Below are 13,099 nucleotides of genomic sequence, written 5' to 3' on the forward strand. Positions count from 1 at the left end.
TAACACTCCTGAAATTCACAGAACATACTATACTACATCATCTTTTAATTGTTCAAAATTACATAATAGAGAATGGAATTTTTTATCTCCTGTTCTTACATTGCGAAAATCCACAGAAAGCATAACTTTAGTCATCTTAGCTTTCAGTGATAAACCCAAGATTAAACACTGCTTAAAAAGAAAAATGCTTACTCTTTTCACAATAGTCAAGACATCTTTGTCTTTCTCTTGACACAGAAGTTTCCTTATACATAATTCCAGCTGCTGAAGTAAATGTTTATCAGTGGGAATCTTCAGAGTAGATTTGACTTTTGGCAATAAATAGCATAGCTTCATTCTACAAAAACAAACAAACAAACAAACAACCCAAATATTCACTTTTTGATGCAGATGCTTAATATATATTATTAATTCTCAATGTATAACAAGCTAGCATTTGACACAAAATAATTAGGTGGTCTAATTTTTCAGAAGTGATTGTTACTTATGTGTTGATTCCAGACATACTGTTTTCAAAAAGTCTCCATAGATCATGAATACAGACCATAAACATCTTTGGTTTGTCTGGGTTTCTTTTTAAATCTAGAAAAATAAGGAGACCTCTGGATTTTCCAAGTGATATGCACACCTAACTTTATCAGTTACCTACTGCCCTGCTTCTGGGATTTTCTAGCACCATTCCCACACTCCCCTGCATCTTTTGTACTGGTCATTCTGAAGGCTCTTTATGTTTTCACTCAAGTTCCATTATTTAAGCAAAATATAAAACTTTTAACAGTATTTCTTAATATATTATTTATAGCTTTTTTTCCTGTACACTGGTACATATTCTACATACCTGACATTTGCCACTGGGTCATGGGTAAGTTCAAGCACAGGTAAAAAGAAGTATTTACAGAAGAATGATTTTGAAAACAGTTCCATAATGAATTCACAAGTATCTAAAAAACGAAGTCTGTTCCAGTAACTTTTTCCTTGGCCCAGTTCTGAAAAAAAAAAAAATTTGCATATATTATCTGTCAAATTTTCAATGTCAGACAGAAAACATTTCACAGGCTGACCTTTGACTTAAAAGATGATAATCACAGGCATCAAAAGACATATTCTCAGCCTATCTCAATTCTTTCTTTTAGTAAAAAACTAACATTCTAAATTCAATCAATTCTGTCAGTGAACACTTGAAAAAGCAAAAGAACAAGGGAACTAGCTACAGTGTTAACAAAGTCCTGTATGCCTTTCAAACCATGTCACAGGAATATCAAAATTACTGTGTGAACATCAAGGAATGTTAATGAGGATTGTTAAGACTCCTAAGCTATCTTTAAAACACACAGCATACACCAAAACATCAAATATAGGTGACTGATTAATAAATTAATTTCTGAGACTTATTATGCTGAAGTCTCTAGAGAATTTTACTTCTACAGCAGAACTCTGTTTTTTATATTGCTGCACCAACAACTTAGTAATTTTGGCTAAAAGAAGTAGGGCTGGAAAGGTCTTGGCATATTATCAGTTTCTGCATTGCCTCTTCCTCAAGCCCTTTCTATAAACTTATATAAGCTCCAGCTCTATTCCTCGCACATGCACAGTACATTTTGCTGGTGATAATATGAGCAACTGAATGTTTTCTAAGCATAGGCCCTCCGATGATGGAAGGAAATTACACTGAATAAATGTAACTGTAAACAGATCTTCAGCCAAAACTAGCTTTCATTTCCCAGTAATGGAGGAAAGATCATCTCTTACGTTCGATCAGTTTCTGAATAACCTCGTGTCTCTGTTCCTGTTTGCGATTGTAGCGCAAATAAACGCACAGAGTCCGAGCTGCTGCTTTCTGCACTGGCAGCACATTCTTGAAAGAAATAAAGGAAACACAGTTAAATGTATCTGCAAGAGTATGACTAAAAACTTCTAGAGAATTAGAAAAAAAATAGCTAAAAAGTAGACTAACTTTATAAATTTTTAAATAGATGTCATAATGCAAGACAGAATTAGGAAGTTTGGCCTATTCATGAAACACCTGCTTTTTTATTCCTTCTGCCCAGTTTGTAGATTTAACTATTTCATAAGCACCTTAAAATATTCCATGTCTGCAAGGCACCTTCTGTATTGCAGATGTTAGAAATAAAATTCACATCATCTTCTTTTACAACAGTTTTATTCTTCAATTAACTCAGTAAAATTTCAGACTAGTAGCTCTAAATGTAAATTTACTTTAGAAATGCAGAGTTCTTTCATAAAGAACAAACCAAGGTATGGAATCGGGAAAAAGAAGGCATATTTCAGAGGAAAAGGTTTTGATTTAACTAGAAACAAACTGATGATGAGCACAAGGAAATGAAGAAGTCTTGGGGAGGAGGAAAACTGTCAATCCAAATTTTGCTCCTCAAATGGGGGCAAGTTTTCAGCAAAAAATCTCATAGAAATAATGACAGGGCTTGATATACCATATGAAAAGGATAGGAATTTAATATAACACAGGAAGAACTACACATAGCAAATATCCAGTGGTCTAACTTGCATTAACAAATCAAAACAAATGAGAAAGCGACAGGTGGGCTCACATTTGTCAAAATGATTGTCAACATCCTGTGAAGAAAACGGTAATAGATCTGATCGCTTGATATGATATGAGGGAGACAAGCATATTTTTGCAGTAACTTCTCGTGTGTTCTCCATTTTAAAGAAGTCGCTGCTCTCTGTTCTGCTGTCGTTAATGCAGGAATCAAGTCAGGAATAGAGAGTAACTAGAAACAGAAAGATAAACAATAATTTTACATTTTCAAGCTGTGTGTCTTGTCACTATACTTAAAAAGAAAATCACAACAATAGAAGAAGGGAAGACTAATACAAAAGGTATTTTAGTACCTAGCTAAATACACTTTCATCTCTAATCCCTTCTCCTGACAAAGGAAAACTAAACACCGTTCTCTTTGGAACACACTTTTACAGATATTAAAACCATTACGCCAACTCTCCTCAGCATTCTCTTCCTCAAACCAAATGAATCCCAATTCTCTTTTATCCTCTTAATCTTTGCAGTTATTGTTCTCAATCCCCTAATTAGTTCTAGTAGGAATTAATTTTAGTAGGAATTGTACACCTTTTCTCAGTAGAAGGCAAAGAATTTTTAGTAGCCAAGCTAAATTCCCTCTAATATTAGGAAAAATTAAACAAACTGCCACACCTGACACTGCATTTGCTATATGTTATATATATTTACAGCTGTAAACAACTGACAAATTCAAATTTTTAAATTACACTGTCAACTTCTTCACGTACAAGAGAATTAATTTCTTCAGTTCTTATACTACTGCAATATCTCAATTAATCATACATTTAGGAAGTATTCTCAAAACCAGCATCCTTTCTGTTCCATCTTAGAGGTGAGGAGTCAGGGAATAAACCATCATCCAGAGACACATACAATTAAATTAGAAAAGATGGGAGCTGAGTACAGATCTCTTAATTCAGTGTCTTCACTTCAGGAAATAGATTTCCTTCTAGCAGAAGCCTGAAAATGGCACCCATGAGCAACTGATACATCAATATGAAAAAATTTAAAACAGGTATTAGCTATTGATCCCTTAACACAAAACCAAGTTTTGTTTTCACTTAACTGTGGTTAATTAGAAAAAGAACATGTATAAACTGTTCATTTTCATATTAACTCTAATCTTTCCAAATTTTTTTAATGTTAAAGCTTATAATGTCAACAATAAAAAAAAATTGAAACTTTGTATCTCTTCAAAGCAGAAACTAAACATGAAAGCCTCTTCCTACAAAATTTGTCTGAAATTTCTTACTACCCTCATTTAGGAAAGAAAATTTGAAAAACCCCATGAGAATACCCACCTTGCTTTCTGATCCATTGTTTTCTCCTCTATTAGTCATTAGTTCAAGGATTTCAGGAAGGTGACCTACTAGGGCATCTAACACCTATTTAAAGAAAGGCTGCATGAAAGAGGTCTGTAAATTAACTCCGTTTTTAACTCTCACCAACATATCCCTGCTGACACCTTTCAAGTTACTGCTCTCTCATATTGAAAGGAAAATGGAGATTAATTGCATTGATTAGTTGCATTAATGACTGATATTTTAATGCAGTAAGTAATATAAGCATTACAGGTCTCAGTTTTTATGTATGTGATCAGACAAGTTTTCTAACTGGAGTAGTCTAACTTGCTACCAGAGAAACCAGTATCAGAGGAAATGGTGGGGTTTTTTTCTTGAACATGTATCTTTTTTACATCCTAAAAAGTCTTACTGTGCTAACTGCAATATAACTGATCCATGTTCTATGCAAGTTACCATGGGCCAAAACTCTTTCTGAATATTTTGATCTTCTAACCATACACAACTTCTTAATCTCCTCCTCAACTGGACAATAAAAATGAAACAAAGCAAAAGACCTTGAATGCTCTCAACTATTATTTTAATATAGTACCAAACCCAAAGCTTTTTAGAGTTTGCAAGGTAATAAATAATATAGCAATTAAAACTAGTTAGAATTACTATTTTTAAAAGCTAATAAATTTAGTGTGGGTTTACTAAATTCAAACACCTTCCTATGTTCCTCCTTTTTATTCACAGAAGGCTGGCGTCTTTATGCAGAGTCTGTGCAACAGAAGCAAAAAGCTGTTAATAATTTCAAATTGTTACTCTACTTTGGTAGTGAAGAGTTATTAAACATGAAGATTATCTGCCTCAATGTAGCAAGCAAAAAAGTTCCAATTAAAGTGTGTTACCTCCAGTGACTCATCCTGTAATAGCGTAACCAGTTCTTTATGTATTGTATACACATCAGAATTTAAAAGCTTAGCAACCTAGAAAATGACAGAAAGATAGCAAGGTGAAACATTCTTTAGTTCTATGGCTCAACACTGCTTTCTTACTTTACAGCAAGCATGAAGAGACACAGAAAAAAGTGTTTAATATCAGCTTCCTAAAGTTGTGTACTTTCCCATGGATCACATTAAAAACAAGCTTATATAAAGACCATGAGACAAGAAACAGGTCTATTATCTAACTATGAAACCTGCTTTTGAAATTAACTCTATTTCACATTTAACAAGAAATTTTTAGGCTGCACTGCAAGGCTAGAAATTTCCTTGAGGAATATTCAAATGCTGTAAATTACGAGAGTTAAGAGTCAGCCTGCTGAATAACTTACAGAAGATGAAATGCAAAATTTTCTTATCCTGTGCTGGATTTTAAGTTTCCCCAACCTTCCACCTGAAGTTTCCACTCCTTACTCCTTTTGGTTTTTGACAGTGACTCATAAGACTCAGAGATTCATAAGTCTCATGCAAATTTTTAAAAAACACCAGCAGTCCATGCTATTAAAAAGCTTTTATAGCAAGCATAACACAAACTTGAGGAATGAGATTTTTTTTGCCCCAAGAAATATTTAGGTGATTTTTTTTTTAATGCTCCTTTAAGCCAAGTGAAAATAAGAGCTTACTTCCAATCAAGATGAAGCTTTAAGAAAATGGCTACAAGGACTTATATTTTTTGGAAAGTAATCCAGCTAGCAGGGAATGCTATAAATTACTCATTTTTGCCTGTCAGGTGGTTGCCTAGTTAAACTGTTAAAATTAAATCAAAAAGAACTAAATGTTCATTTAGAACAAGGTATAATTTTACAGGTTTTTTTTAAATGAGCTAAAATACTTTCCTTATATTCAGGCAGTACCTTAATAGTGCGATGCAGCTAAAACAAAATATTATGTAGAATTGATGCTAATTTTACAATTTCAACAATTATGCTGGACTATCATTAATTAGAACAAGATATCAACAGGTAATGAGAACTGAAAATCCATACATCTTTCTTACAATGGTGAAAATAAAGCCATTTTCCCCTTTATTGTTCATTTAAGGTTTTCAGCAAACTGCTTAATTTACCGATTTCCCCAGCAAAAAAAATGGGATCAAAGCTAAGCTCAAAGACTGAAATACAAGAGTGTTATGAAACACATTTTAATTTCTGGAATTCACTCCATATAGTTAATAATACCTATGCATTTGTACATTTTTTCCATTGCTCCTTACAATCTGACCTAGCAGCAATCTCTTGTAGACAAATGTCACACAACTTAAATAAAATAATGTTTGTGTATATGGGCTATTACAGAGATTAGAAGGAACCGAATTCCCTTGAAAAACTAAATAATTTCAATACATTTTCTCATCTCTTTTTATTTTGGTTGAATGTAAGCTTAAAGACAACAACAAAATAAAATAAAACCATGTGAGCAGTAACAAAGAACCATTGTAGACTTACTTCAAAGAAACTAATGGCCATGGTATATCTGACAGGAACTTCAGGGTCATGACAAAGGCAGAAGAATATAGAATAAAGTTCTAAATGGAAGTTCTTTGGATCCACAAAAACAATCATGGCCTGTGGAAGGATAAAGTCCTTTTTAAACTATGCAGCTAAAGCATGACACTAGCAGAGACTTTCAGATGAACTTGAGAGGCAGCATGTTGTTATTTTACAGAGCAAGTGTGGAGGTTTTGTTGGCCTTTTTAAAACACCAGGCAAAATCCAGAGTTGAGAACTAAACTGAATTTATTTATTTTCCAGACATGCTGCAGGCTGTTTTTTGAAGATAAAGACTAAAACCATGAGATATAAAACTTCAGATTTATAAATACTGCTAATGTTTCTGTACTCTAGCAAAAACTGCAAATGTATACTTCAAAAACAAAGAATGTTTCAGCAAGCAGCAAAGCAAGAATCTGAATTTCATTATGATTGTGTTTGTACATACCTTGGTTTTGCTCAAATAAACCAACAGATGTCTACCTACATTTTTGCCTTTTTGATTGCCTTCAAAAGGCAGAAGAAAAAATAGCTGTCTACTGGCTCTTGGTGCAAACATGTTTTCATTGAATACAAATACAGAATGTCAAAATAAAAAGTAGATTTACAGAAATATGACTGGTGTATTTAAAGACCTCACATAAAATTGAAAAGACTTTCTGTACTCAGGCAGGAACATGACTAAAACATCAACCTGAGCATTCAGTTTCAATCTCCAACTCCCTAGAATGATGTGACACACAATGAATGTGGAAGTGTAGATTCAAGTGGGTTGAAACTGGGGACTCTCTTTCACAGACCTTTTCCCAAATCCTTTGTGCTAAGCATTTGGAAAAAATGTGCAGGAAAGAATAAGACCAGTAAACTCTCAGAACACCATTTCCTCAGTCCAAATTTGCCAACAGTTTTCTGAGGCTCTGCAAATAGTAGTATTTCCTGCTAACTCTTTTGCACAAGGTCACTAACTGAAAGTTTGCAGGAAAGAGCTAAAATCTAGCTAAGAATGAAAAACTTGGGAATAACTCCTCTATCACTTGTGTAGTCCTATTCAGTGAACTATATGTACAACACAAATTAATATTAAACCTTAAATTAATATTACTTACTGGGAAATTGTAAGCACAGTTCTTCCTCACTGAAATATACTTCTTTTCCTGTTCCAGAGTTTGCAGATGTAGTTGATTATCATTATGCCCATTTTCCTGCTGTAAACCCAGTGTGGAAAGCTTCTTATAAAATTCCAAAAACCGCAAGTGCTGTTCAGGAGTAAAAATGCCTCAAAAAAAGAAAAAAAAACCAAACAAAACAACAAACTTTCCTCATTACAAATGCTATTAATAATGTACCCAAACAAATCTCACTTTAAAATCTATCAAATATCTTGATTTTATCCCTCCTCTTCCTCCTACCCCCCTTGAATCTAGCAGAGTATAACAAGTACTCAGGACAAACTGGAATGTAATTAGCAAGAAGAATTTGAAAACTACAAGTACATTAGTAATAACAGAATAACCAAGAAAAGCTTCAATTTTATATTCCAGAGGACAGGGATGACCTATCATTGACTGGTATCAAGAACACTGAAATTCTTAAGAATTTTTCTTTTCAAATTCCACTAATATCATAAGGCTGAGTACAATTAATAACTCTGACAGAAATTCAAGCTTCAAGTAGAGAAACAACAGGTCAGTGGATCTTAGACAAGAGGTTTTCAAAATGTGCAGTCAGATGTGCTTCATTCCAGTACTCAAAGTACTAGTTGTTGAAATCTTAAATAACAGAATAGAAAAGGGCTAAAGTGGTACTTATATTTAATAGCTGGAGACGGAATGGACAAGCCATATAATTATGTAAATCAGGTTACTTTCACATGTTTGAAAGAATTGAAACAAACAAAAAAAAAGAAATCTACTACTAAATACCAACGTACACACACACACATATATCCCCCCAAAAAAAATAGCAATAGCCAACATGGCAAAAGGAAAACTTGTCAAACTGATTCAATTTCCTTCTAGTACGGAATAACAGGACCTGTGAAACAAAAGAGGCAATAATGATCATGTCTTTCACAACAAGGGAACAGGAATGATAGATTAAAAACTATAAAAGTGCTCCAAAACTGCTTGGAAAAACAACTAGGAGAAAACTACCCATATACTAGTGATAAGATAGGCAATGGTATAAAGTAAGTTCTATCCTAGTTGTGGTACTATTTGGTATTTTCATTCTGGATGCTACAGAAGAGACTTTGCTTATTCAGCATTCTGAAAGCATCAACCAAGGACAGAGACTGCTTATTCTTCAGAAAGACAGAGTTTAAAATGATCTTCAGTAACTGGACATATGGTCCTAAAACTTTTATACTCTTATTCCATTAGAATAGCAGTAAGGTACCACGCTTAGCCTGATCTGCATCACCTGCACAAGGCCAGGAAAGACTAGCTGCTAGATTTTTTTAAAAAGGCAATTTTTCATACTGAAAAATGTGAACAGCTATATATTTGGCAAGATGTGGGAAGCAATCCTTTCACTTCATTCAACTGCTCTAAGGCGTAACACTTTGAGAAAAATATGAACTTGTCAGATGGAGTTCAGAGGTGAAGAAAGATCATGAGTTAGTCATTCAACCTAGAGAAAAGAAGACTGGAAAAACATGATAAACACAGGATGGACTGTCCTAGCTCTCTGTCTCTGAAAATAACATTTTGACACTGTGGAACAGCCATTTCAAGTAATCAGCAGTGAAGCAATGGTCACTTTGATCATCTCTAACATAATCATTAAGGTTCATTTTAAAGAGCTGTAGGAAAGATCAAAGGTTTTAAGAGTCTAGGGGGAAATTATAATGTAAAGCCATGATTCTGTGCTCTTCCTCCACAGGTAATACATGGTGGGCAGAATTATCAAGGAAAGTTGTGCTGTGCTCAAGTGAAAATTCAAGCACAGATTTTGGGTATAAAAGTAATGGGCACAGATTTGGCCTCAGCTGCAGCTGGGAAATTCACATGGCATGTCCTTTCTCCCCTGAAATTCTTTAAGGGGCACACTCTGCACTGTGCCTTAAAAAGGAGATCAAGCACGGAAAAGAACAAAGTTAATATCATAATGTTTTCAGAGGTTTCTAGTTTCAAAAATTCTATCATCCAAATGACAAGCTCCAGAACACCCCAAAAAACCAGTCAAACCAATAAAGATGAAACACCATGTTTCCATCTTTGACCATGTCTAAACAAAACAAAACCAATAATAAACAATATGTAGATGGTCACTCTAAGAGGAAATTTCCAAAATCTAACTAACTACCATTTCATTCCCCCCCCCATTCCAAGGGGTTCAAATTCTCCAATCTTCCCTCATGCTTAAGATTTTAAAAAAGAAATTAAATCATACCATATAATCCATTACAGAGTTTCCCTAAATGAAAAGATAAGGAAACTAGGATAGATTCATCTGTTTTGAAGGATTTTTCACAGAACGATTTCACTAATGGGAGAACAGTTTGACTCCGATCATCTGAAAAACAAAAGAAATTTGTAGAGATAGCCATTTGTCAACATTTTAAAAAGAGCACAGACACTGAACTACTGTAATAAATGGATAAAAATTTCTTTTAACATTCTCAAGATTACTTCTGGCAGGCACCCACTGAAGGTTCAAAACCAGAGGTAGAGAGAATGATCCTAAATTTAGTTCCTTTCCTGTTATGTCCATTTTTTGTTTGTTAGTGAAAAGGCATCCCCAGTAAAGAATGAGGCAGAGAATAAATAAACAGCGACTACCTTCTCCATTCACTAAGAATATAGAGAGAGAAAGAATACTGCAGTACTCCTACAACAAGATTTCCTACAATAGTAGGAATACAGGGAGATCAAGACTGAACATGACTGTGACAGTAAATAGAAAAATCAGGATATTCTGTACGTTAATTTTTTAAACCTACTCAGAAGTGTTTCCACATCTTTTGGTATACAATAAATTCACAGAGAAACAAAATAATTCAGGACACAGGAAATAAATTAAATCATTTAGAAATTAAAGCCAAATCCAAACACTCTGTGTCCTTATAAAATAAATGAGCAAATGTTTGAAGAAATTTATGTCTTTGGACTTATTTTAAATAAAATCATTGTATTAAAATGTTTGAGTTTTAAAGGGATAATGACTTTTAATGGTAGATCAACTGCAAAATTCAGCAAATAATTGTGCCTGAACAAAGTTAGATTGGCCTGAAGAAATATTTTGATATTGTGGGAGAGACACTCTAGGATGTAATATTGGGTCATCTGCCTTCAGAAGTGTTCATTTTCTAGTTCAGCCATGAAAGCAAAACCCACGCAAACCCAACTTCTAGAAACATTCCTTAAAAATCTGTAAATAACCCTGATTGCTTTCTCTAAGCTTCTTACAGTATCTCAAAGCAGTAGTTACAGCAGGGGGTGGGGGAGGAGGAGTGAAGAGTGAGAGGTACAAAGAGAAGCACAAACTTGATAGCACCAATACAGAGGCTCAAGAACTAGAAAACTAACCTACTATCATAGTTACTGATATAAACACTCACTGCTAAAAAATCCATTTACAGTATTCTCTCCAAAGCTATCCTATATTTTTCTTTTCTTTATCCACACCTCTATATGGCTTAAATACGTATATTGTAGTTGTTCATCACCAAGTTGCTGTACAGTACATTTTTGTTGAGCTAACACCTTGTATTTGGTGTACTGATAGCACTACATTAATTAATTAAATACTAGCAACACAATAGTCCCATAATTTATGCAGTAATTTTACTCATTCTATTTAGGTGTATTATATTAGAAACTTGGAATATGATAACTGATTTCATGGACAACTAGCTCACCTCCCTTAAAACTTTCTACATATAAAGCACTGCAAGACATGAAATATATGGAAATACAAAGGACAAAGCAATGAACAAAATAAAATCAGAAATGTCTGAATAATGCAATCGGAACACAAAGGATTTAAATACAATTTTAAGATGCACTAGAGCACTAAGAATTGGGCTAGGAAGCCTAACTTGGGATCTTACCTGCATCAAACATATCAAGCAGGTTCACCAGGGTCTCAAAAGCTGCCAGGCGTACACTGCTGCCCTCATCTCTTGCCAGCTCCACCAACTCAGGAAGCACCACAGTTTTTGTTAGTTCTGTCCTGCAACGTGAAGCAAGCAGTCAAAAGAAAACTTACAATGAAACAATACTGCCACTGCAAAACAGAATTCTGCCTTGAAATACTCATTTAGATATTTTTTGGGTAGTCAAGAAGAAAAAACGGACCAAGTTCTAAGGAAATTAAAGTTCAATAAAAAACCTCCAGACAATCTCAGGACTTTTCTTCTTTGTCAACCAAGGAAACATGCAAACTTTATATGCAGAACTTCATCATTAAAAAATCATTCAAATTAGCTCAAAATAAATTAGAGAAAATGTAGACCAATAAAAAAAAAATCAAAGGATTCCAGCTATTTCACTGTATCACTAAGAAAATTCCTATGATCAAATATGCTCAATATGATGGTCCAAAGTCAAAATTTAATAAATATTAGCCATGTTGGATTGAAGTGTCTGGAAATTTTACAAATCAAAGATGAGCCTCCTGCTCAGAAAAAATGCCATTTCCCAACTAGTCTAAACACTGACTTTTGGCCTTAGTTTAAAGTAGTAAAAAAAGGGTTCTGCTTGTCCTTTTTTGCCTTGGTACGTACTGACCTGCTAACATACTGCTGATAGTTAACTCTGGGATGCTGAAATGAAAATGCTCAAAATATCCCTTCCAATCAGACTAAAGCAGTAACAGCTGCCCCTTTTGTAAGTCAATATAAACAATAATCCTTTCAAATGTTTATAAACAGCATCAAAATGATTTGCATCTTACAGAGTTTATTATACCTACAAGCAAATCAAGAGATGTTAACAGTGTTCTTCCAAGAAAATGATTAAATATTCAAATAAAGTTATGAGAAAATAACAGATCATTTAGTGGCAATAACACTAACTAGTAAAAATAAGTATTTGGACTGCTGTCACATTATACCTTCAATATTTACCTGAAAATTTGCTCATGTCTGTTTAGTTATTTTTTCATTTACCTACTACCTATTTATCCTCAACATGATACACTGGAATAGCTTCCATACTGAAAGCCCTCAATGTCCAATCTCATGAGATTAAATCATCCAAAGCACTGAGAAGGAATTAAGCAAAAGAGATAGAACAGTCTATGTGAATACATTAATGCTAAAAATAAAAGCTGGTGAGGAAAGAATCAAAGGAAAAATACACAGGAAAGATCAGTAATTGATAACAAAGTATTTAGCCCTATGAAACCCACTCTTCTAAGGTGGTGTAAATTACCAGTAAAGCTGTCATTTGCCACTGCATAATACCTATTATTTTTTTAAACTTTCAACTCCTAGTATAAGTGAAATTTAGAATAAGTGAAATTAAGTTCATTTTAAAGACACTAAACAGAATTTACAACACATCTGCACATTCCAAATTCATAACTGAGTATGCATGAATTCAGCAATTTTAAAAGGAGATTTTAGGCTGACATTTTAGAGAAATATTTTGCATTTTAGATCAGTCAGGCAAATTGCACTCACCCTATTCCTCGAGCTACATGTTCCAGCTGCCGACACATGCAAGCTCTAACTTCATATTCCACATCCTGGCACAGTGATTTTACCAATGGAAGCACCTCTCTTTTAACACTAAAAATGTGAACATTTTCTATTAGTAT

General features: G+C 33.9%; 1 protein-coding gene across 2 annotated transcripts in view; it reads right to left on the reverse strand.

Annotated features, from left to right (window-relative positions):
* Positions 1-13,099, reverse strand: part of PPP4R4 (protein phosphatase 4 regulatory subunit 4) — a 58,351-nt gene that overhangs the window by 11,199 nt on the left and 34,053 nt on the right. For both annotated transcript variants that reach the window (XM_064714773.1, XM_064714774.1), the window contains 11 exons: positions 12,963-13,070; positions 11,388-11,509; positions 9,728-9,850; positions 7,441-7,610; positions 6,290-6,409; positions 4,752-4,829; positions 3,859-3,942; positions 2,568-2,750; positions 1,750-1,855; positions 839-986; positions 193-337 (listed from right to left, as the gene is read on the reverse strand). In XM_064714773.1, coding sequence (XP_064570843.1) covers positions 193-337; positions 839-986; positions 1,750-1,855; positions 2,568-2,750; positions 3,859-3,942; positions 4,752-4,829; positions 6,290-6,409; positions 7,441-7,610; positions 9,728-9,850; positions 11,388-11,509; positions 12,963-13,070 — 1,387 coding nt within the window. The remainder of the gene's footprint in view (positions 1-192; positions 338-838; positions 987-1,749; positions 1,856-2,567; positions 2,751-3,858; positions 3,943-4,751; positions 4,830-6,289; positions 6,410-7,440; positions 7,611-9,727; positions 9,851-11,387; positions 11,510-12,962; positions 13,071-13,099) is intronic.

Source organism: Zonotrichia leucophrys, chromosome 5, assembly GCF_028769735.1.
Source record: "Zonotrichia leucophrys gambelii isolate GWCS_2022_RI chromosome 5, RI_Zleu_2.0, whole genome shotgun sequence".
NCBI classification, from domain to species: Eukaryota; Metazoa; Chordata; class Aves; order Passeriformes; family Passerellidae; genus Zonotrichia; species Zonotrichia leucophrys.